The 24,084-nt window shown below is 39.9% G+C and overlaps 1 protein-coding gene across 1 annotated transcript in view; it reads right to left on the reverse strand.

Annotated features, from left to right (window-relative positions):
- Positions 1 to 24,084, reverse strand: part of LOC149227733 (uncharacterized) — a 266,646-nt gene that overhangs the window by 79,347 nt on the left and 163,215 nt on the right. The window contains exons 10-13 of the mRNA XM_089375553.1: positions 5,596 to 5,698; positions 5,331 to 5,426; positions 5,154 to 5,209; positions 4,920 to 5,043 (exon numbers count right to left, since the gene is read on the reverse strand). Coding sequence (XP_089231679.1) covers positions 4,920 to 5,043; positions 5,154 to 5,209; positions 5,331 to 5,426; positions 5,596 to 5,698 — 379 coding nt within the window. The remainder of the gene's footprint in view (positions 1 to 4,919; positions 5,044 to 5,153; positions 5,210 to 5,330; positions 5,427 to 5,595; positions 5,699 to 24,084) is intronic.

Here is a 24,084-nt window from a genome sequence, read left to right on the forward strand (position 1 = left end):
ATGCCTCAGAGGGCTGATGCAGAGGGTCCTGGGGCTGACGCAAGTTAGTAGGAGGCTGGCAAAGAGGCCAGAAAGGCCAATGTTGAGCTTCAGTTGTGCTGGAGAGGGTTTCGTGGGACATGTTTTCTGAATACTTGTTTTCGGATATAGAGGTATTGCTGCCGTGTATTTTTCTTTATCGTGTGAGCCGGATTAGGCACCCTGTTGTACTCAGATAGACTGCATAATAATATAACCCTCAAACTAGCTGCACCGGTTTTCCCACATTGGGTTTCTCCGGAGTCTGGGTACATTTGTCCAAAAATAACGATGTCGCTTGTGTGCTTGTTTTCTTTCAGTTTATGCTCTGTAGATGTTGAGACTATACTTTCATTTATTTTCAATATTTATATGGTTAAATAACTTGTAAGTAATTAAACAAGAAGGTGAAATAAACCAGATAATACAGGAAGAATTTCTTACGGGTTAGAATTAGAAATTCCAACACAAGGGAAGTTGAAACAAGAAAGAGGAGGAGGAGGATGCGACTCTAGCATCTGCGGGACAACAAGGGAAGAGGAAGAAGGACATCTCCAAGGTGAAGTGCTTCCATTGTGGGGAGCTGGGACATTATGCATCCCAATGTCCCAGGAAGAAAAACTAGGGATAGGCTTCCGACTCCAAGGCAGCTCCAGCTAAGGCGGAGAAAGAGGTCGAGACTGATGACAACTGTGCCATGAGTGCTCATGCACCTCTAGAGAAGAGGTGGGGAGACATCAAGTTGTAGTCAGGAGGACTACAAACTAGGGGCAGGATCCTTGAGGTGCCCAAATTCTTGGATCACATCCGGCTATGGGAGCCCTTAACGATAATAGCATGATGACAAATGTCGGGTGGAGCAGCAAGGCAGTGCTTGGGTGCAGAATTCTGAGGCAGCGCAGTGGAGGTTGCAGCAGTGCAAGAGTCACAGAGGTTTATGCAGCATCAGAGGGAGCACAAAATAGCAGCAGAGGCAGCTACAGTTTCACGTGGCTTCTAGACTGACTGGGATGTCAATATTTGGGAGAACTCAGTTACCTACTTGGTAACTGAGTTGCATTGCAGCAGTTAGCAGTGGCAGTGCTAGAGGCAGCATGGGCAACATATTGAGAGGGAGCTGCAGTACAGATGTAGCAGTGGCAGTGGCAGTGTCATGGGCAGCAGTACAGGAAGCAGCAGTGCAGGTGATGTAAGGCAACAGGCCAAACATCAACACAGGTACCGGTGTGGAGGATTAGTGTGATGTTTCCATGGTGAAGCATTATTAGAGCACATTCCTTGCTAAGAGGGAGTGTTGATTTGTGGTAGCATCGAATGTTCTCTAGCCATGAAAATTGGTGGAGAGGCTAAGGCACATAAGATCTCCAAGACCCAAAAATGGTTTGGGGAAATCCCACCCGGTTGGAGAGATATTAAAATAATTAATATTTTTAATGGGGTTCCTAAGTCTAAACTTAGGAAAATTAAAATATTAATGGGTATTAACATAAAACTGGGTGAGAATGTTCTAAATGACATGGATCAAGCCAAATTTAATTGCGGTCGTTTATTAGGGACTTAATCTCTACCGTTGAAGACTCAACAGGAAAAGTATAAGAGGAGGCTTGAGGGTCAGTTGGAGATACACCAAATTGATTAGTCAGTTCGATTTTCTAGAGCGCGGTTTTGCTGAGAGAATCGAACCAGTGATCTGTTGCAGCGAGGGGAAGTTCGGCACGAGGCCGAGAATACATAGCAGAGAGACAAAGATAGTGCCAGAGAGACAACATAGAGCCTGGAGAGGTTGATGCAGAGGCAACTGGGTGCTATGCAGAGGCAGCTGGGAGCTACGCAGAGGCTGAAGAGGCCATCATGGGTGACATAGAGGGTCTGAGAGCTGACGTAGAGGCTTCAGTAACTGCGCAAAGGCTAGCAGAGTTGACGTAGGGCCAAGAGACAACGCCGAAAGAATTTTCGTGGGGCAGACTAAGAGCTGGTGAAGCCGGGAAGGGTGACGTAGTCCCTGCAGAGTGACGCAGAGCAGTGGAAGCTGCCATAGTTGTTGTGGAATCGTTCATCCGATGATTGATTAGCCGAAATCTGTCTCCGAGGAGAGGTACTACTGCCAAGGGCATTCTCTGTTGGGTGAGCCATTTCTGGCACCCTAGTTGTATTCAGAAACTGTATAATAATAAAACCCTCGTATCTACTGCACTGGTTTTCCTGCATTAGGTTTTTCCAGAGAATATTGTCCAAAAATAACCGTGTCCCTTGTGTGTTTGTCTCAGTTATTTCAGTTGCTGATCTGTATGAGTTAAGGCTGCATTTGTGTTTATTTTCAGTATATATATTTATAAATAACTTGTTAATGAAAAGAACAAGTAGGAGAAAATAAACCAGATAATGCAGTAGGGATTTCTGACGTGTTAGATTCAGAAATTTCAACATTCAAGAGGGTTGAGTTTCTCCAAATCTGAAGCAGAATTAAAAGGGGACAAATCTATTTAGATCGAACCAACAAGTGAGGCCAAATTGTATTATTCATCAAGAATTGAAGGTGGATCGAATTTCCTTCTTGTGGCAGAGGCTGAATTGGTTTACCTTGTGCCATTTGATCAGCCTATGATCAGAGAACTTCCAGGAGAAGGGGTCGATTTATTGAAGAGTTCACTGATCCATTAGAGGGTTGAATTAGTCCTTACAAAGGAGCCGAGTTTATCTCCGCATTCAGGCAAATTTCTGAAGTTGCATTGTCCTCAGCAAGGCCGCATTGCCCAGCATCAAAAGTTCAACTTATGCAAGAGAAATTCACACGTCCTATAGAGGCTGAGTTGGTTTTCTCCTATGCCATTCACTCAGCTTGATCCATCAAGGTTATTCTAGATCTTTGGGCATTGAAGAGGAGACTGATTTCATATATATAATTGTTGTCATTTGAAGCTGAGTTTTTGATCAGTGAAAGGGGCCAAGCTTATCTCACAAAGAGGGCCGAATTTTCCTCCAAAGATTAGATACACTTTCCAGCATATAAATCCAAGTCTGAAGCTTAATATGTGAGGATAACGAAATTCCTTTGGCAACTTTTAGGGGTTTAATATCATCACTAGCAGAGGCCGAGTTCCCATTTTCAGAGGCTAAATCTATTAGCAGAGAATACCATTGTCAGGAAGAGGACCGTCCATCATTCCCTTAGCATATCATATATTTCCTGAAGTAAATTCCAGTGCTGTAGCAGACTGCTATTGGAGACTGAAATATCCATTTCAAGTGCTGTAGCAGGCTCTATTGGAGACCGAGATATATTGTCCAGGAGACTGAGTTATCCACAATATGCAGAAGTGTGATATCCAGACATTGTAATATCAGTAGATTAATGAAATCATTTCCTTCTTGTCAACTGAAGCAAGTTCTAGGTTCCTCGTTGAAATTCTGCTTGTAATTCCTTGAAGAATCAGCCTCAATAAAGTTCATTTTGCCTCAGAATATCTATCTTTGTCATTTGTTTTATTTGCATATGAAATGTTTGATGAAATCTCTGAACTGTTTGGCTGAAGGTGTTCTTCTAATTGTTTGACAAAGTTAGCACAACAACTGTTTGTTAAAAGTTGTCAAATAGGAGTTTGGACTTTGTGAAGTAAATTGCATAAAATTAGCTTGGGAACATTACATGCATTCATTCAAGCAGATATGGACATGATGCATCGACATGTAGAATCCCTTGGGAGAGAATCAAATAAATAGAAACTAAAAAGAAGACAGGTGAAACACGACATCCAGCTAAAGATAAAGCACCCCAATCTTCCCATTGTATTGTTGCTCATTGCAATATTGGAATAACGGACGATTTGTTTCACACTTCATTTGCTTCTTGGAGAGATGCACGGCTGCTTGATATAGGTGCAACATGCCACATGACCTTCTGGAAAGACTTTAGTGACATTGTAGATGGAACAATGCATTTTGCAGATAAATCAAGTCTAAAGCCCTCAAGGCTTGGCACCATCAAGCTTAAACTGCCTAGATTTCTAGATTTTCTTGTGCGTGATTTACTCTACCTTCCAGAGTTGCGATGAAATCTGTTGTCGCTTGTTCACATTTTCCAATAAGGCCAATCTATTCATATCTTTGATGTCCATATTTATTCTTTTATTGTATTGTTAGGTGTGGTTAAGGCTGGCCTAGTCAATTTTGATATGTAGGCTCAAGAACCCTCTTGGGGGGTGTGCCTACTTTTGTGAGTCCATAATGCCTCTTGGTAGTATGACCTACTTGAGTTTTGTATAAATCCATAGCTTAAGCATCATTTGTAAATCATTTTTTTTATCATTGACCCCAGGCTCTCTAATGTAAGTGTTTTAAGTTTTTTTTTGTTGGCTTGACCCACGGGGGATTTGAATCTTGAATCTCATGGTTTACATAAGACTTCATAACATGGGATCACCAATTGATCTGCCCCAAGCGGGCACAAGTGTTTTACAGGAACTACGTCTTTGTTATTCTCTTGTTGTTGGCATATTCTTTTTTTTTTTAGTGTAGGTTTTTGGGTTGGCATTTTGGCACCATTCAATCCCCTCATTCTTCTTGTGATCTCAACATTGTTTTGGCCCACTGATGGACTTGATTTGGGTTCTTACATACTGCTCCCTTATTTTTCAAAGTACATTTAAACCTTTGAAATTTCACTAGCGTGATTAATGTGTCAAAAACATTCCTTGGCACTGATGGTTAAGAAATCTTGTTTAAATGAATCATGAAAAAACAAGTTAACGTTTCAACAAGGTTTATAAGCTAGTTTAAATTAGTGTGCAATGTTGGCTTGAATTCAAATCAGTATGTAGTGAATATTTGAAGCTATCCAACACAATCTAATATAGGCACAATAGGAAAAAATAATCAAATGATTTGTAGGCTATAAAGCAGACTAGATCATAATGGCGTGAGATGTTCTTTCGAGCTTGCGTAAGAGTATTCCGCCTAGTGAGATGGCGTAAGAATGATGTGGTAGACCAATATCCTGCAGTGTAAAGCATCGGTGACCACCATTCCCTGTGAACAATTAACTTTGATATATGTTATATGTGCAATCACAGAGCAAAAGCAATTGAAGTTTCAAATTTAAACCCTTTACCACAATATACGAATAAATTGAAGTGTACCTTCCATGATGTTTCTTTGCTACAGATCGATGAAGGTCCCTGTTCGCAATAAGAATCTGTAGAAATGGATTTTTTCCAAGGCCTATTAGTAGTTTTTAAAGAAGAACCAGGTTAAATAATTAAAAGAAAAATAATTAGAGTTATGACTACTTAATAATTAAGAGAGGTTGTGCATACCGATAACATATTCAGAAGACCTTCCTCCCCATCAGTGCAAGTGAAGTCACCGTCAATGTATGCATCTGCTAGTCCAAGGTCTGTCCTAGTTGCAACCTACAAAAATAATGAAAAAGGACAGTGGCATGCATCTTTGTAGCTTTGTATAATTTTTCACCATAATATACTCCATGTTTCTTGTTGTTTGTTATATGTTTCATAACAACGTATCAGAAAGGACTTAATTATGCATTTTGAAATCTGATCTCAAGGTTTATTTTGGTACCTTCCAATAGAATGATGGTTGGTGGATTCTTAAGATAGATTTTTTGTCACACCTTGTGTCATTCCCTTCAAACTGGAATACTGTGCCTCCATCTTCGAATAAGCTGAAAGAATCAAAGCGAGAGTAATTATAACAAAAATCAGAGCCTAAACTAGAACTGAATTGTTGACCCCAAAATCCTAAACCAATTTGGAATAGGGAAAAACTAGTCCACTAAAAACTGCATAAAACATTCAAATTTTGATAATGCGCGCACACACATATTCATGTACATTAATGTATATCCAAATCATTAGACACCAAATATGCAAAATTTATCATGTATGTAACATGTAAGGGGGGATATTATAAAATGGCACCAAATTCAATACATATTTGAACTACAATAAATAAACATTGAGACTCTAAAAGGGTCCGAAATAATCATACTACATTCTACAATCAAATCAAACTACATGATCATCAGAATCTAGATCCATTACATTCTTTGCATTGATATGCTCAAAATCTTGAGTTGATATCCTTGAAGTTCCAATACCAATGTCTGTATCTTGTGGCTTCGGAAATGATTGCAAGTCCATCCAAGATAGAAGGGGCATCATAAATAGATGAAAATCAGGTTTTGGGTAGTTACAGTTTTTAATTTTTTTTGGGGGGGTTGCACTGCCTCGATACAGATCCAATTAATTTTGATTGCTTTTGGTCAATTGAGGTAAATTGATTAAAACTGGTTTGAATGAATCAAGACTTGAAGGTGGGGGGGAGGTGAATAGAATTATACTCTTATGGAGAGGCGGCCTATGCCTTAGTTCAAATCCGTTAAGCATTTATGGGGTTGTATTTGGATTACAGAGGTAGCTTCTTATGTTCCTCATCCCATCGTCAAGGAGATTTTATCACATCAACAATGTGTAGGAAGACAAAGAGGATGGATTACAAAGAACCAACATTTTGATCTTGGGTTAAAGTGTATGAAGTTGGTTTGAGGGAAAGAACTTGCCAAGTTGATGACAGAATCCAATTTCTAGGTAATTGAGCAAGCGAATGTAATGAGAATGAATTGTACTAGGTCAATATTTTCTACTTGTATAACCATTCTTGTTGTGATTACCTAACAAATAATAGATGTATATCTTCGAAGTTGCAAATTATTAAATATTGGTTGATTCAGATTGGAATCCGGTAGAAGAATCAGATGGTGTAGTTTTGATATGCATTCACTTGAATGAAACAAAGGAGATCTTAAAAGATTTGCATAATGGAGTATGTAGTGGAAATTTCTTAGCCAAATCTACATCACACTAGATACGTATAGCAGGTTAGCTTTTCAGATGTGCACCAACATGTTAGAAGTTATCAACCTTATTAATGGTTTGGAAGGAAGTAAAGGTTGCTAGTGTTGCCTTTGGAACTTGTAGTAGTTGAAGCTCCTTTTCAGCGATGAGGTTTAGATTTTACTAGTGAGATGCATGAAAACTCTGGTAATGGTCATGACTGGATTCTAACTTTTGCAGATTAGTTTATTGGATTGGTGGAGGTTGTTCCTACAAGCAATGCTACTAGTGTAGTTATAATTAGGTGTCTAAAACATAATAGCACTAATAGATCTTGTTGAAATTTGGGCATCTTCAGGATGAACTTCCCCAAAGGGAAACCCTACTGCCCCAAAGGAAAGCCCATCTTGCCCCAAAAGAAAAAAAAAACAAACTGGATAAAGAAATATTATTATTAATGTGGAGCTCCTATTTTATGTGATAATAATAATTGGGAAAATAATCATCAAGGCAACCTAGAAATTATATTTAAATATGTAATGTCCCTTCCTAAATAATTTGCTAAGAAAAATCAAAATTTTGCCAATTTTGTCAATTTTGGGGGCCTAATGCAATTTTGGGGGAAAAGTGCTTAGGACGAGGGGGTCGAAATTATTTCCTTAATGGAATGTGGGGGCCACTTCCCCATGAAATATGCACCCCCCTTGATGGAGAAATTTGAATGGCTAAGGAGGGAGCTCGAATTGCTTGGTGAAGGGGCCCACATGAAGGAAGAGAGCAGCAATTATAAATAAGAGGAAGGCAACATCATTTGGGACTTTTGATCATTTGACATTTACATGGTTGCTCTAGCTGTTTAGCAGAGTCACATAGTGTTGTTGAGCACAAGAGTTTTTCCAAGGAAGAAGCTCAACCTTTCTTCGCTGGACTTTGAATGCTACCTGTTGTCGCACAGAATATCTAGGCACCGCGACAACGGTTCAGATCGAGGGTTGTCACTCTGATTCCCAATCTCTCCGTTTAAGCTGTCTCCGACAACAAGATAAGGGGGTTAGACCCTATGGAAAAGTGGAATGAAGAAGAACTAGTTGGGAACCAACCAGTTCGCGAGACACAGTGAAGCGATCAAGTACTTGATTAAGATTTAGCAAGACTTACAGGATTTGATTAGATTTTGAACAATTGATACCATTGCCTTACAGAGTCAACGATTTTGCTAGGGAAATTAAGACCAAGTAATCGATTAGCAACTGCTGCTTAGATGAACGACTATTTTATATGTAATGCACATCCTAAAACTAACGTGAGATGCAAGAATCTTGGTTAATGTTAGTTAAATGCCTATTTAATGTGAACCCTTCAATTCTTTCTGTGTTGAACCTGATTTTGTAGTAATTGGCAGAGAGAAGATGAGAATCACACTAAGGTGTGATTAACGATAGCTTTCCTGAAATTTTAACATACCCGGTGCCTCCAGTGCTGCCGAGAACTGTGGCTCTGACGACTGCAAGGTCACCGTTTTAAGTACTATTAAAACAAGCTTCTCAAGAAAAGACGGATGGCGATCTATTTGTCTATCAACCAAACTTATGCTTGGAAGTAAATTTTATCTATGCAAAGTTAACTTATATGCAAATGCACCAGAAGATGAGATGAAGTTAGACTCGAGAATGAGAAAACACTTATGCCGCAGAAGCCTTCAATTACGCAAATGAAATGCTCGCCTTTTTTTAGACGAAGACTTAGAAAATAAACTCTTGAAGATACTATAGTTAAAACACTGGCTTATTTCAAATCTTCTTGATACAATTTAGCTCAAAGAGAACAAAAACAACTTTGCAATTCGATATCAATGTCAACAAATGCTAAAAAAATACTTAGTTTATGAAACAAAGGATATGCATTTTATCACAATTCCATGACAGAGTACTTAGTTTTCAAAAATTAATTTTTAGGATAGTAGTAAGAAAAACTTTATTACAGCAGTAATATGACAATGAAAATAGTAAGCTATCAATGATATGTTTATGCCAAAAATTTAACGAAATTTTTCCAAACTTGCCCACATGAATTATCAAAAATTTTCAGCCTGTTGTGATGTGATTTCCGGAATTATATCAGATCTGATATACTTATTACAACGAGCAATTAAAACATGAAATAAGTCTAATAATGAATAACCAACTTAGGAACTGATTTTAGGCTAAAACACTGGCTTATTTCAAATCTTCTTGATACAATTTAGCTCAAAGAGAACAAAAACAACTTTGCAATTCGATATCAATGTCAACAAATGCTAAAAAAATACTTAGTTTATGAAACAAAGGATATGCATTTTATCACAATTCCATGACAGAGTACTTAGTTTTCAAAAATTAATTTTTAGGATAGTAGTAAGAAAAACTTTATTACAGCAGTAATATGACAATGAAAATAGTAAGCTATCAATGATATGTTTATGCCAAAAATTTAACGAAATTTTTCCAAACTTGCCCACATGAATTATCAAAAATTTTCAGCCTGTTGTGATGTGATTTCCGAATTATATCAGATCTGATATACTTATTACAACGAGCAATTAAAACATGAAATAAGTCTAATAATGAATAACCAACTTAGGAACTGATTTTAGGCTAACCCACGTGAAATTTTTCCACTGTTATATTTCAGACTTTAGAAACATAATTATTTAGACATAACAATGACCCAAAATGTAGATCTAGGCCAAATTCTTGATACACATCAAATATAAATGACTTATTAATGTATTTAGCAATTTTTTTAGTTAATTTCAAACCACTTAGATGTGTTTTTCACCACTATTAGAAAGGCATATGTTAATTTATGGTATGTTCTATGCTTATAACAATTTACTTATCTTTCTTATTACTATCCACAGATTAGCAATCACATGTACATAAAGTAAAGTGCAGATAGAACATTAAACGATCGACAGAAAACAAGCCAAGACAAGAGACACAAGATGTGGTGGCTAGCAAGGGACAAACCCCAATGTGGGGAAACCCTTTGATCAAATCTTCCTTTATCTTCAATAATTCAGCAGAGAGAAATAGTACATAAATCTGATTTACATCAGCAACAACGAACCCTAGATCAGTCCCAAACTAGGGCAAACAATATCTCGCAACCCGACCGTCGGATTGGCTTGATTCCACCCCCAAAAAATGTGGCCTTCAGAGGAGATCCAGATGGACCTACAGTGCAATTGAGAGAGGCAGACTGATGGTCAACACTGGTCAAACTTCGATTCTGCAGTTGCAGCCCTAAAACCTGCACCTTCCTTCCACATGTGTGAGAGAGAGTCTCTTTTCTGTGCAGTAGAGAAGAGCCTCTTTTCTGCGCAGGAGAGAGAGAGAGAGATGTGATGAGATGAGTGAGTGCAAATGAGGAAAAGTCCTCTTGTATTTATACACAACTGTTGATGTTTGAATAGATGCCACTGTTGGGCTTCTGAGCCTACATGAGTTGTAGGTCGGCTTGATAATTATTCCATAATCAAAATAAATTCATATCTCCATAAATACTTATCAGAATCGGATGATCTTTAGATCAATCCTACACCTCTCAACGAGAGGAATCTAATAAAAATATTATCAGCCATGAATAAGATGACCCACATGGAGTTTGGCCCTAGTTGCCAATTTTAACACTCCCTCTCAACTAGGGAGAACTCCATCTGCAATCTGTCTGTCGGTCGCTACTATTCATCCATCAAATGCACTGCCTTGTACAACTTGACCCCTGCTCTGCTCTGCTCTATCCTGCTTACTCTGCTCTGTTCTGTTCTGCCCCTTTCTGATTTGTTCTGCTCCTCTGCTTTGTCTGAATTGTGAAGAGGAAGAAATGATCGAGGATGTATCATACTGGCTCAAAGTCAGTCTCAGAGTATGTACCACTGGTCCCAAACCAGTCTCAACCGACCCGAAGTCAGCGTCATAGAGGGTACAACTCCTACCACTGGTCCCAGACTAGTATCATCCTCCACTGACTCAAAGTCAGTCTCAGAGTGTGTACCATTGGTCCCAGACTAGTCTCAACCGACCCGAAGTCAGTGTCATAGTATGTACCACTCCTACCACTGGTCCCAGATCAATGCTTCACTGACCCAAAGTCAGTCTCGCGTGCGTACCACTGGTCCTAGACCAGTCTCAACCGACCCGAAGTCAACGTCATAGTATTCACCACTCCTACCACTGGTCCCAGACCAGTGTCAACCGATCCGAAGTCAGCGTCATAGTGGGTACAACTCCTACCACTGATCCCAGACCAGTATCATTGATCCCAAATCAATGAAGGTCATTCTAGTGTAGGGAGTACGGTAGATACAACGATGCGTCCATCGGTACTACTATGGTCCCTATGCTCATTTCTCTGCTCATTGATCAGATGAGAGGTACTTCCCATGAGTCCCAGACTGCATGGGTAGGATGCCTTGACAGGAGAACTTAATCAATCTCGTCCTCACAGGAGAACTAATCATCCTGCTACACAATCGCCATGGAGAACACATCATCCAAGCCTCACAGGAGAACTAATCATCCTGCTACATAATTCTCATGAAGAACACATCATCCAGACCTCACAAGAGAACCAATCATCCTGCTACATAGTCGTCATGGAGAACACATCATCCAAACCTCACAAGAGAACCAATCATCTTGCTACATAGTCGCCACGGGGTGTACATGTACACCACCAGGGGATAGTGAATCACCCTGTGGTCATATGTCGCTCCAAGAAGTACCCCGCACCCTCCTGGAGCTCCCAGATCTCAATGCATCATACATGACCCTCATCGGAGGGTCTTTGAACAACACCAAGTTGTTCTCGGAAAGTCAGGAATTTTACTTTCCCTAGGGGCTTTGTCAGAATATCAGCTACCTGTTCATCTGTACAGATATGTTGGAGCTTGATAGCTCCCTGCTGCACCATATCTCGAATATAGTGGTACCTGATATCGATATTCTTGGAGTGATCATGAAATACGGGATTCTCTGACAGACGAATCCCACTCTGGTTGTCACATAGGATCACGGTGGTATCCATTGTAAATCCAAACACCTCATTGAAGAGATTTTGCAACCAGACTGCCTCACAGGAGGCCATGCTAGCATAAAATACTCTGCTTCGGTGGTGTTCAAAGCCACCGACTTCTGCTTCCTGCTTATCCAGGATATCGAAGCAGATCCCAAGGAGAAACAACACCTGGAAGTGCTCTTACGGTCCTCCACATTGCCTGCCCAATCAGCGTTAGTGTATCCAAGTAGTCTTACATCTCCGACAGTGTATCTTAACCCATAAGTAATTGTGCCACGAAGATATCTCAATAGATTCTTGGCACCAATCCAATGTATGTGGTGAGGTTCAACCATATGTTGACTTAATGTGTTGACTACGGAGCATATATCTGGATGGGAGTTCATTAAGAACATTAATGCTTCGACGAGTTGCCAATACTCGGTGGCATTTCGTAAAACAGGTCCAGTAGCACTACCGCTTAACTTCTTGAATTCAAGCTCCATCGGGGTAGTCACAGGCTTGCAGTCCACCATACCAAATCTTTCCAATATCTTCACCACATATTTACCTTGACATAGGAAAATTTTCCCTGGCTTCTGCCACACTTCAAGTCCTAGGAAACAGTGCATCAGTCCTAGGTCCTTCATTTCAAATTCAGAAGCCAACTCCCTCTTACATTTGTGAATGAGAGGGTCTGCACCTGTTAGAAAGAGGTCATCCACATACAACACCAGTATGAGAGGTTTGTCATCTTCAACCTTAAAGTAAAGGTTAGGATCGACTTCACTCCTAGTGAATCCCAGCTTCATCAAGTAGCTATCAATCCTCTCATACCATGCTCGAGGTGCTTGCTTCAGCCCATAGAGAGCCTTCTTCAACCTGCATACATGAGATTTTCGATCATAAATCTCAAATCCTTCGGGTTGCTCCACGTAGACCTCTTCTTTGATCGAACCATGCAACAACGCGGTCTTGACATCCATCTGATGTAGGTTCCATCCTTGTTAAGCCGCAAGGGCTATGATCGACCGGATGGTCGTATATTTGGCAACAGGTGCAAATATCTCATCATAGTCTATACCTTCCTTCTAGGAGAAGCCACAAGCAACAAAACGAGCCTCATTTTGTATGATCGTGCTCATGATGGTCAGGTATCCCTGATACCTGTTAGGTTTCTTACTTTCACGGAAGGTTCCTTGGGGTGCAGCATGTCCTTTTGCATCATCAAGTAGTCCCCTAAGCCATGAAGGTCCCTTCCTAGAAGAGGAAGGCTCATGTGGAGGAGGATCAATCGGATCCATGGGTTCTTCCACATCAGGCATTGTTTCATCATCTTTTTCTTCCGGTTCCTTGGTGTCGGCTTCTTGAGAGCTCCTCAAAGTCGGAAGATTGTCCACCTTGCTGAGAGCCATATCTTCGTCAAAGGTGACATCATGAATAATCACGACTTCCCTTTGACCGGCGACATAGATTCTATAGCTCTTAGTATTTTCTCCATAGCCCACGAAGATTCCTTTCTTTCTAGATGCAACCTGATTACTGAATGGAACCTGCGTGTGTACGCAACTGTTCTTAAGGCTATAAGCGTATATCTAGTGAAATTTATGATTCAGTTAAACCATCATATGTTTGTCTTCAACCAGTGCATTAGTACTTTATTAACCATTAGATAGTCATTAACCATGCACTGTAATAAATAAATCATCACACATAAGAAACGCACATGAACACCAAGATTTAAGGTGGAAACCCAATGCGGGAGAAAACCACCTACTGCTGTCGTCTCTGTCTTTTTTTTAATATAAAGAAAATACTGTTTACAATCTTGTATTGGCGTAGACTCATACCAGTACGCAGGCACCCACCTACAGAAGGCTATAACCTTCTCTTGTTCTCCAGCTTCTATTGGAAGGGAGCTACACCCCTCTAGCTTTTGTACTGGCTAATATGTTTATCAGTACGTAGGTGCCGACCCACAGAAGGCTACAACCTTCACTCGTTCTCCAGCTGGTACTGGAAGGGAGTTCCAACCCCCTGATCTAATCACCAGCCACTGCTGGCAGGAAGGTTTGACTTCCTCACTGAAGGCTCCAACCCTCAGTGTCCTCCAAGGACCATGTTTCATAAATTTTCAGACTATATACTCCTGGTACACAATAACACAATATGTAGGCCACGTTTCATCAAATTTCCATACTAGACCCATTAGTAACATTGAAGCTCAAAATCAATCACCACTACAATACATCCATCAAATACAACTGCATCAACCAATCACTGAAACCCAGTCATCGATATCTGTAGTGACAAACACAATAACTAAAATCTGAAATACGGAAAGCCTGAAGAATTAATTTGTACTTACCTTAACTGCTGCTGGTTCTGCTACTGAACTGGTGATTCTGCTGCTGGTGATGCCGTGGCTATTTTGATCCAATCTCCGGGAAACCAATTCCTCCCAGCCAGACTGAGCAGATGGCTGCTCAACCCAGTAAGCTACTCGCAGAAGCTTATTGCCCCCGTGCCCAGAACCTCAGGCCGGCTAATGCTCTTCCACTGGTAATTTTAGTCCTCTGGTCTGAACTCCTAATTTCAGCTCCTGCCCTCCATCTCCGGTTTTTCTCCCCCCCTGATCGGTTCAGATTCGTGATTTATAATGGAAGGCTTGGCGGTGGCCACCCTCCTGCTTACAGCCACCGCTCTTCTCCCTCTTGACACGCCTCTGCATGCAATTAACTCTCCGATATTTCCCGGCAAGGTGTGCTCTGTTATGAATTTTTAGCAGGTTGGACGCGCCCCTTTAATGAACTGTGGTATATATATATTCTTTAGCACAGTTTAGATTTACGTTTATAAAGTCCATTTATGTTTTTATAACATTTCCATTATATATGTTATATAGTTAAATGATATCTTTTATAACATTTCATTGTATATGTTATAAAGTTAAATGATATATATTTATAACATTCATATTATATATGTTATAAAGTTTAATGATATATATTTATAACATTCATATTATATATGTTATAAAGTTTAATGATATATATTTATAAATTTATATTATAAAGTCTAATTATATATTTTATAAAATTTAATATATATATATATATATCATAAAGTTTAAAATTTTATTAATGGGTCAATTTAGATGGGTCGTTACATACATCCCCCCTTCTGAAAACTTCGTCCCGAAGTTAGAGCTTTAGGTTCAAGGTTTTAATGGACATGACCTTTTCTATCCAGGTCCCCAAGCTATTCAAACTCATCCTATCCTCCCTAATCTCTTCTGCTCCCATCCTATCCGTCCTCTACTAGAGTATGCCATGGCGTCAATTTTACTGACCTAACCATTCATAACACGAAGGTGACAGCGTCGGCTATACCGACCTGATTCCCAGTAGGCATCCGGCAGTCATCATCACACGTCTAGGGGAGCGTGACTCGCACAGTCCTCCCATGACTCCAGGGTTCGGAGGATAAACGGTGGGTAACACCTCCACCCCTCCCAGTAAAATTAGGGCTACTACCCTATCATAGAATCACTTTGAGCTTTAATTGGTCTGAGGTTCTGTCATCACGTGGTCATCCCGGAAATTGGATCATTTATCTGCAATCATAGTTTATCTGCAATCATACACTTACCCATGCATTTGTAAAATGTGCATCAACATATTCAAAATAACTCATGTATTATTTACATATGATACTACAACATAACATAATTTGTCATATTCTATGCATGTAGTTTGACTTTTATTTAGGATGTATTCACTTCCTGTCTTCCATTTCAGTTGCTCATCCTTAACATGCATAAATAAAACAGATTTATATTGTTTCAATTTCTATCAGAAGTAAAATCATTTAACGGCCTTTAACCTTACCTTGACAACTATAATTTAGTAAAACGAACCACATATATCATTTTGGTATCCATGTACCAGCAGAAATTTAAACATATATTATGCCATAAGGTTTCATGTTTATCCATAATCATTCAAAATGTTTCTGTGTCTCTGACTGTAACGAAGTAAATATATACAAAACATATTGTAAAGTTCTTCAAAATGGACATAAATTAGGGTATCTCTGACATATGTCCTCTGTATTTTCCCAAGTTGCTGATCCAGGACTATACTTGTCCCATTGGACCTTAACTTGGTCCACCAGACGGTTCCTCAACTGTCGAACTCTACGTTCCAATATACGTAAAGGTTCGACCGTTATGACTCACTCGTCCGATACCTGCAATTCTTTCCACTGGATGTTATGAGATAGATCATCTACATAATGTCTTAATACAGAAACATGAAATACATTGTGAATTCTATGCAGGTGGGGTGGCAGGGCAAGGCGATAGGCAACAGGTCCAACTCTTTCCACGACTTTAAACGGTCCTATAAATCGGGGTGACAACTTTGTCCCTTTTTCGAATCGAATAGTACTTTTATTTGGTTTGATGCGGACGAAGACCTGGTCCCCTACTTCATACCTCCTATCAGTTCGGTGAGCATCAGCATAACTCTTTTTTCTATCCTGTGCTTCCTTTAATCGCTGTCTAATCTGTCTGACCTGCGCTTCCATTTCATGGATTAATTCTGGTCCTATTATCACTCGATCTTCTAACCTGTCCCAACTTAAGGGTGTTCTGCAAGGTCTGCCATATAAAGCTTCAAATGGAGGCATCCCAATCGAACTGTGGTAACTGTTGTTGTATGCGAATTCGACTAAGGGTAAATACTTTTCCCAGTGTGATTGCTGATCCATTACATACATTCGCAACATGTCTTCAAGTACTTGATTTACTCTTTCAGTTTGCCCATCAGTCTCAGGATGGTAAGCCGTGATTAAATTTAGCTGAGTACCTAAGGCTGTCTGCATGCACGTCCAGAATCTGGAAGTGAATCGCGAATCTCTATCGGATATAATCTTCTTAGGTACTCCATGAAATCTGATAATTTCATTTATGAATACTCGAGCCACGTCAGCAACATCATAAGTATCTCTTACCGGAATAAAATGGGCGCTTTTTGTTAATTTATCCACCACTACCAGAATGGCATTGTGTCTTTGAGAAGTAAGAGGTAGTCCAGTGATAAAATCCATAGAAATGGTCTCCCATTTAGACATAGGAATGTCGTGGGGTTGTAAGAGGCCCGCTGGGTGACAATGATCTGCCTTTACTTGCTGACATTCCAAACATTTTGCAACAAATTGAGTGATATCACGCTTCATGCCTGCCCAAAAGAAGAGTTTCTTGGTATCCGCATACATTTTCCCTACTCCAGGATGAGCACAATATACTGCTTTGTGAGCTTCCCTAAGGATGGTATCTCGAAGATCTTTATCATCAGGAATGTACATCCTTCCATGGAATCGTAAGATCCCATCGTTTTCTAATTCATAACCCTCAAATTTAGATTCTTTTGTCTTAATACCCTCAAGACTTGCTCTCACCTTTAAATACCAGCTGTCTTTTATAAGACGATCCAGTACTCGTTGTCTTAAGTCTACTTTAATGGGTATGAGAGAAAATATCCGAGGTCTTCTGCTTAAAGCATCGGCTACTACATTTTCTTTTCCCTTAGTATATGATATTCCGAAGTCATATTCACTTAGAAATTCACTCCATCGCCTTTGCCTGGCATTTAAGTCTCTTTGGGTGAACAAATATTGTAGACTTTGATGGTCGCTTTTAAGTGTAAAATTTCGTCCCACCAGATAGTGTCTCCAAATCTTTAAAGCTAGCATAACAGCGGCCAATTCTAAATCGTGAGTAGCATAGAGTTCTTCATGAGGTTTTAGCTTTCTGGAAGCATAAGCTATCACTCCCTTATCCTGCATCAACACTGCACCCAGCCCTTGCTTGGATGCATCAGTACATACCGTGAAGTCCTTGCCCATATCAGGGACTCTTAGGATTGGTGCACTGGTGAGTAGTCTTTTGAGTTCAGAGAATGCTTTATTACATTCCTCGGTCCACTCATACTTAATACCTTTACGCTGAAGGGTTGTGATTGGATTTGCGATTTTGGAGAATCCCTCCACAAATATTCGGTAATAACCAGCTAAACCCATAAAGCTTCGAATCTCATGTGCATTTTTCGGTATTGGCCATTCCATGATCGCTTTTACCTTCTCAGGATCTACTGAAATCCCTTCACCTGATATGATGTGACCCAAATAATGGATCTTTTCCTGAAAAAAAGAACACTTGGATAGTTTTCCATATAATTGACGTTCTCTAAGGCAGGACAATACTAGCCGCAAATGCTCTTCATGTTCTTCTTCATTCTTGGAATAGATGAGAATATCATCTAAAAAGACTTGTACAAATTTATCAAGATACTGACGGAAAACACTGTTCATAAGATTCATGAATACGGTTGGCGCATTTGTTAACCCAAATGGTACCACAGTAAATTCATAGTGCCCAAAACGTGTCCGGAATGCAGTCTTAGAGATATCATTTTCAGAAATCCTTAGCTGATGATACCCTGATCGAAGATCAATTTTTGAAAAGACAGCAGCTCCTTTCATTTGATCGAAAAGATCATCGATTCGCGGCATAGGGTATTGATTCTTTACTGTAGCTCGATTCAAGTCTCGATAGTCTATGCATAATCTTAAGGATCCATCTTTCTTCTTCACAAAAATTACAGGAGCGCCCCAAGGTGAGGTACTGGGCCAGATAAGCCCTATATCGAGTAGTTCCTTCAACTGGATTTGCAATTCCTGAAGTTCTGGAGCTGTCATTCTATAAGGCGTTTTAGAGATTGGTTGGGTACCTGGCTTTAATTCAATAGTGAGATCCAATTCTCTTACCGGGGGTAATCCAGGTAGTTCCTTTGGAAATACATCCGGGAACTCGGCTAACACCGGATATTGTTCTAAGGATGGCCCCTTTTCCTGGCTTACTTCGTGAATTGCATAAGCCTGACAACCCTTTCTTAAACAACGCTTCACCTGCATTGCCGAAATGTAGCGTAAAGAAACTTCCCTCTTGATTCCTTGAATTTGGATTACTTCTCCCTCATCATTTAAGCCCAAAATCCTTTTTCCATAACAATCTACCCAAGCTTGGTGAGCTTCCAGCCAATCCATACCTATGATAAGATCATACGTCCCTAAGGCTGTGACATAGACTCTTAGTTTAGTCGAACAGACCCCTAGGTCAATTTTGCATTGATCCACACTCAAGCCCACGGTTTGGAGTTCTCCTGAGGCCATTTCCACTTGGTGGAAATCATTTTGTCTACGAGCTGCCAACCCACATTTGTTTAATGCATATGACGAAATGAAACTATCTGTGGCACCAGTATCAAATAAGATTTTGAGTTTTACACCATTGATAATACCTGAAGATTCCACTACAGTGGATTGATGGGCTGCTTGGTCGTGGTTGACTACTGCATGAATTCTATGATTACTTCGATTGGCTGATATCAGCTCCTTCCCAGTCCTTTGCAATATATTCGATGAAGCTTCTGGGCAGTTACGCTGGAAATGCGGCCCCCCACATCCCCAACAATTGAGCTGCGCTGATCCTCTTGAATCAAGGTGTGAATTTCTAGAGAACGAGCCGCGTCCTCCCATGTTGATTCCTCTCGCACTCCTTCCTCTACCGGTAGTCCCTCGCGATGCCCATGGTCTGGTGTTGGACGATTCCGCAGCTATAGTGTTTACAGCCATGGGAACTCTTGTCCCCATATTTGGGGTAAACCTGTTACCGTAAGGTGGCCTCGAGCTACCTCCTCTGAAAAAGTTCCGGGGAGCCTTCCCTGGAAGTCCTGATTGTAAAGGCCCTGCTGGCCCCATATCCTTTTTGATTCCAAGGTGCTCTTCTGCATAACAACCACATTCGACTGCCTCGGCTACAGATGATGGTTTCCACATACTTACCAAGGCTCTGATGCGAGGATTTAACCCAAATATGAAGCGTTCAGCTTAACGTTCATCAGAGTCTAAGTAGTGAATGTATTTTACCAGCTCCATAAACCTTATTTCGTACTCTTCCACCGTTTTACTTCCCTGAATTAGTGTATGAAAGGCTCTGGCTTGCTGTTGTTGAAAGTATGGAGGTAAATACTTTGTGCGGAACCTTTCCTCAAATAGTTCCCAAGGAACGTTATCCGATGTAAGGTGCAGCTGCTTTTCCAGATTTCCCCACCAAATCAAGGCACTTTCCTTTAGTTGAAACATGACAATTTTTGTTTTTGCTGAAGGCGAATATTCTCTTAACCTAAAGCACCGGTTCATCCCTTCCAACCATGCCTCAGCGCGTTCACCAGCTCGACCTCCCGAAAATTCTGGGAGTCTAATTTTTTGAAGCTCTCTAGAGATGTCTTCTCTCGATCCTCTGGGCTCCAAATTATTTGGTTCCGCTGAACTGGTGGCTACATGCTGAAATTCCTCTTTGTTTTTAGCCTTAGCTGATTCCTTTAATGTCTCCAATAAGGCTTCCAAAGAGTTCATTATCACAGTCAACTCTGGCGTTGGAGCGTTTGATGTTGACGGTTGTCTTGGTGGTGACGAAGGTGATGGGGATGGTGATGGCGACGGTGGCGGCATTAATGGTGATGATGTTGCCTGGTCACGTCGTCGTCGCTCATACGTCCTTACCATGGTAATGGTCCCTGAAAAAATAAAATTTTATATATATAAAAAAAAAAATTGAGGTGGGTAACCGAATTTTAACACACAATTTTCTTTGCAACTTCACATTTATAAACGGGTATAGTTTTGCTATTTTTACCCGCTAGGCGGATCTTACTGGTACCGAGGTCAAGGAGGATGGCCTCGCGACCTCCTTGTCCTAATGTAGGGTATTCTATCCTAATATGAATAATGCAGAAGTGTATGTTTATTAGCTCCTAAGGTAAGACATCTAAAGTTTATTTACCTAATAACATTCACAAAATGAAAATGTTAGATGTCTCGTTTATAACGTACATCGGTAACATACCTGTCATACCTCAATCTGACTATTACTTTTAAGGGGGTCATATAACTATATCCCGAATATATTACTTGGATATGGGTTAAATCCATAAAAGAAGATTATCACGATATATATTTCCGAGGTTGGTTTCCGATTTGGTGACATTATTGCAATCATTTGAATATATCGGGGATAAGTGCAACACTGATTTTAATAGTTACTTTGGTATGGAGGTGCATTTGTTGCAGAGGTATCTCCAGTTTTTTTTCTGACCATACTAGTTGCTCAATTTCCGGACTTGTTTCGTTTTGGTGAAATATATGGCTTTTACTTTACCAGCATAAATCCTAGACTGCTTTACATTATGTGATAAACACACGGATAATCTTATATCATGTGAGAAAGAGCAGAGAAGCCTTACAGTGTGGTTGGCAAATAGCACAGATTGTATAAGTAATTCACTTTCACCCATATTTGAAGAATCTGACCCTGTACTTGCATACTAGTTAAACGTTTGAGAAGCTTGTATATGAAAGTTATATTTCTTGGTATAAGGAAATACTATGTAATATGCATGTTGCAAAAGTTTAGATCATAATTAAACTTAGTCTAGGAAGTCAAGAATGTCAGGGAGTAATTGATGATGATTATTTTGATAAAGATATAAGCTGGATCCAAGGTTTGACAAACAGAACTTTGGAACTAGATGTTTTAGTACTAAATGAATTTGCCTTGATTATTCAAATTGCATGGTTTGGTAAAATGTATAATTCTATGATTATTTTGATGTAATATGGAAGCAGGTAAGCAAATATAGAGCTGATAGAAACCATCGATTTGCGATGTTTCAGTTACCATGTTGCTCCTTAATGCAGGTCCACCATGATATGACGGCACCATTGTCTCACTACTTCATATATACAGGTCATAATTCATATTTAACGGGTAATCAGCTGAGCAGTGACTGTAGTGATGTACCTATCATCAAAGCTCTTATAAGAGGTGTACGGGTCATAGAGTTGGATATTTGGCCAAATTCATCGAAAGATTCATATACAGATCATCGAGAGTACCTAACATAAAAACTTTAGTTCGCCAAATTTAGAGCTCGGAACAAAATTAATGCATACAACATTACGAGTTTGAAAATAACAAAATGAAAGCCAAAAATTAAACTAACAGACTCTGTACTTTAACAGCAAAGCTAAAGCTACAGTGAACCTAATTTTAAGGTTATAACAAAAAAAATTGTAAAAAAGAAAAAAAAAATAAATGGTACGAGTCGATAAACAAAATATATTACTTAGGTTAACGAACATGAAATTCAAAGATCAAGAAACACAGGTGCGAATGCGTCAAATTCGGAGTTTAAGAAAGGCGATTACCGCAACGATCGAGAAACACAGGTACGAATGCGTCAAATTCGGAGTTCAAGAAAGGCGATTACCGCGCATTCAAAGTCGAAGAAGGGAAGCGAATATGAAGCTAACGAAAAGAGATTGCCGTGTATTCAAGGTCAAGGAGAGAACTTTGAAACAAGCGGAGAATTTAAACGGAAAATACGAAATATTTCAATGTAATAAAATCGAGAAAAGAAATCTTTGAGACAAGTATAAAACGCTTAAAATTTAATGCTTTCCTCCCTTGTCACTCCACTTCAATGCTTAAAATGTAAACATACAGTATAATCGTTTAAGAAGAGGAGTTCTCTCGCTGGGAACTGCTCCAGTGCCTCGATCCCTTGCCATTCCTTCGTATTCAGCGATTCTGCACCGTGAATCCTCCTTATATGTAGACTATAATTACATATTCGCCATAGACGGTTTGACTGGAACGTCACTAAGCAGCGCTACCTAGCCGATTCCACACATCAAGATGGTCCCGAAGAACAGCTAACTACGGCACCGGAACAGCCTCGAATTACTTACCCTCTCCTATTGGGATGAAATCCCAATGACCTTTATCTAAATACTTAAAACCCTGTTCTGGTGATTTTCTTCCATGGAAATTCGAAATCATGCATTACATCTCTTCTGTTTTCGAATTGGCTTCTTCTGGTTGGTTGCTTGGTCCAAGGCATGGCCATGCTTGTTTATTGGTTTCAGCAGTCAATTTTCTTATTGCCGTATTGCAAATAGCGTTACGCGGCAGCGGATGAACACCCAGAGCTGAGAATGTCTGCGCGATGACAATCAAGAACCCATTTGAATTTGCTGGTTAACGATTTACGTATTTATTTTCTGGTTTTCCGTCGATTCGGGCCGGAGGGGTTGTTCTTAATCTATGACAGACCCAGTATCAATCCCAAACTAAGCCATTAACACCTATAGCTTCGGTACAACAGAAAGTCATGCCGCAGGGATTTTTTTTTTATACGCGCAGACAGGTTTATACGAAATTCTAGCTGTGTAGGGCCTGTGAGGTCCCGAAGGGTTTGAACGCAGCTCTGATACCATGTGTAGTGACAAACACAATAACTAAAATCTGAAATACGGAAAGCCTGAAGAATTAATTTGTACTTACCTTAACTGCTGCTGGTTCTGCTACTGAACTGGTGATTCTGCTGCTGGTGATGCCGTGGCTATTTTGATCCAATCTCCGGGAAACCAATTCCTCCCAGCCAGACTGAGCAGATGGCTGCTCAACCCAGTAAGCTACTCGCAGAAGCTTACTGCCCCCGTGCCCAGAACCTCAGGCCGGCTAATGCTCTTCCACTGGTAATTCTTAGACTTAGTCCTCTGGTTTGAACTCCTAATTTCAGCTCCCGCCCTCCATCTCCGGTTTTTCTCCCCCCCTGATTGGTTCAGATTCGTGATTTATAATGGAAGGCTTGGCGGTGGCCACCCTCCTGCTTACGGCCACCGCTCTTCTCCCTCTTGACACGCCTCTGCATGCAATTAACTCTCCGATATTTCCCAGCAAGGTGTGCTCTGTTATGAATTTTTAGCAGGTTGGACGCGCCCCTTTAATGAACTGTGGTATATATATATATTCTTTAACACAGTTTAGATTTACGTTTATAAAGTCCATTTATGTTTTTATAACATTTCCATTATATATGTTATATAGTTAAATGATATCTTTTATAACATTTCATTGTATATGTTATAAAGTTAAATGATATATATTTATAACATTCATATTATATATGTTATAAAGTTTAATGATATATATTTATAACATTCATATTATATATGTTATAAAGTTTAATGATATATATTTATAACATTC

This window comes from Pinus tabuliformis, chromosome J (assembly GCF_031772625.1).
Source record: "Pinus tabuliformis cultivar Carrire ecotype Pingquan chromosome J, CPIR1, whole genome shotgun sequence".
NCBI lineage: Eukaryota > Viridiplantae > Streptophyta > Pinopsida > Pinales > Pinaceae > Pinus > Pinus tabuliformis.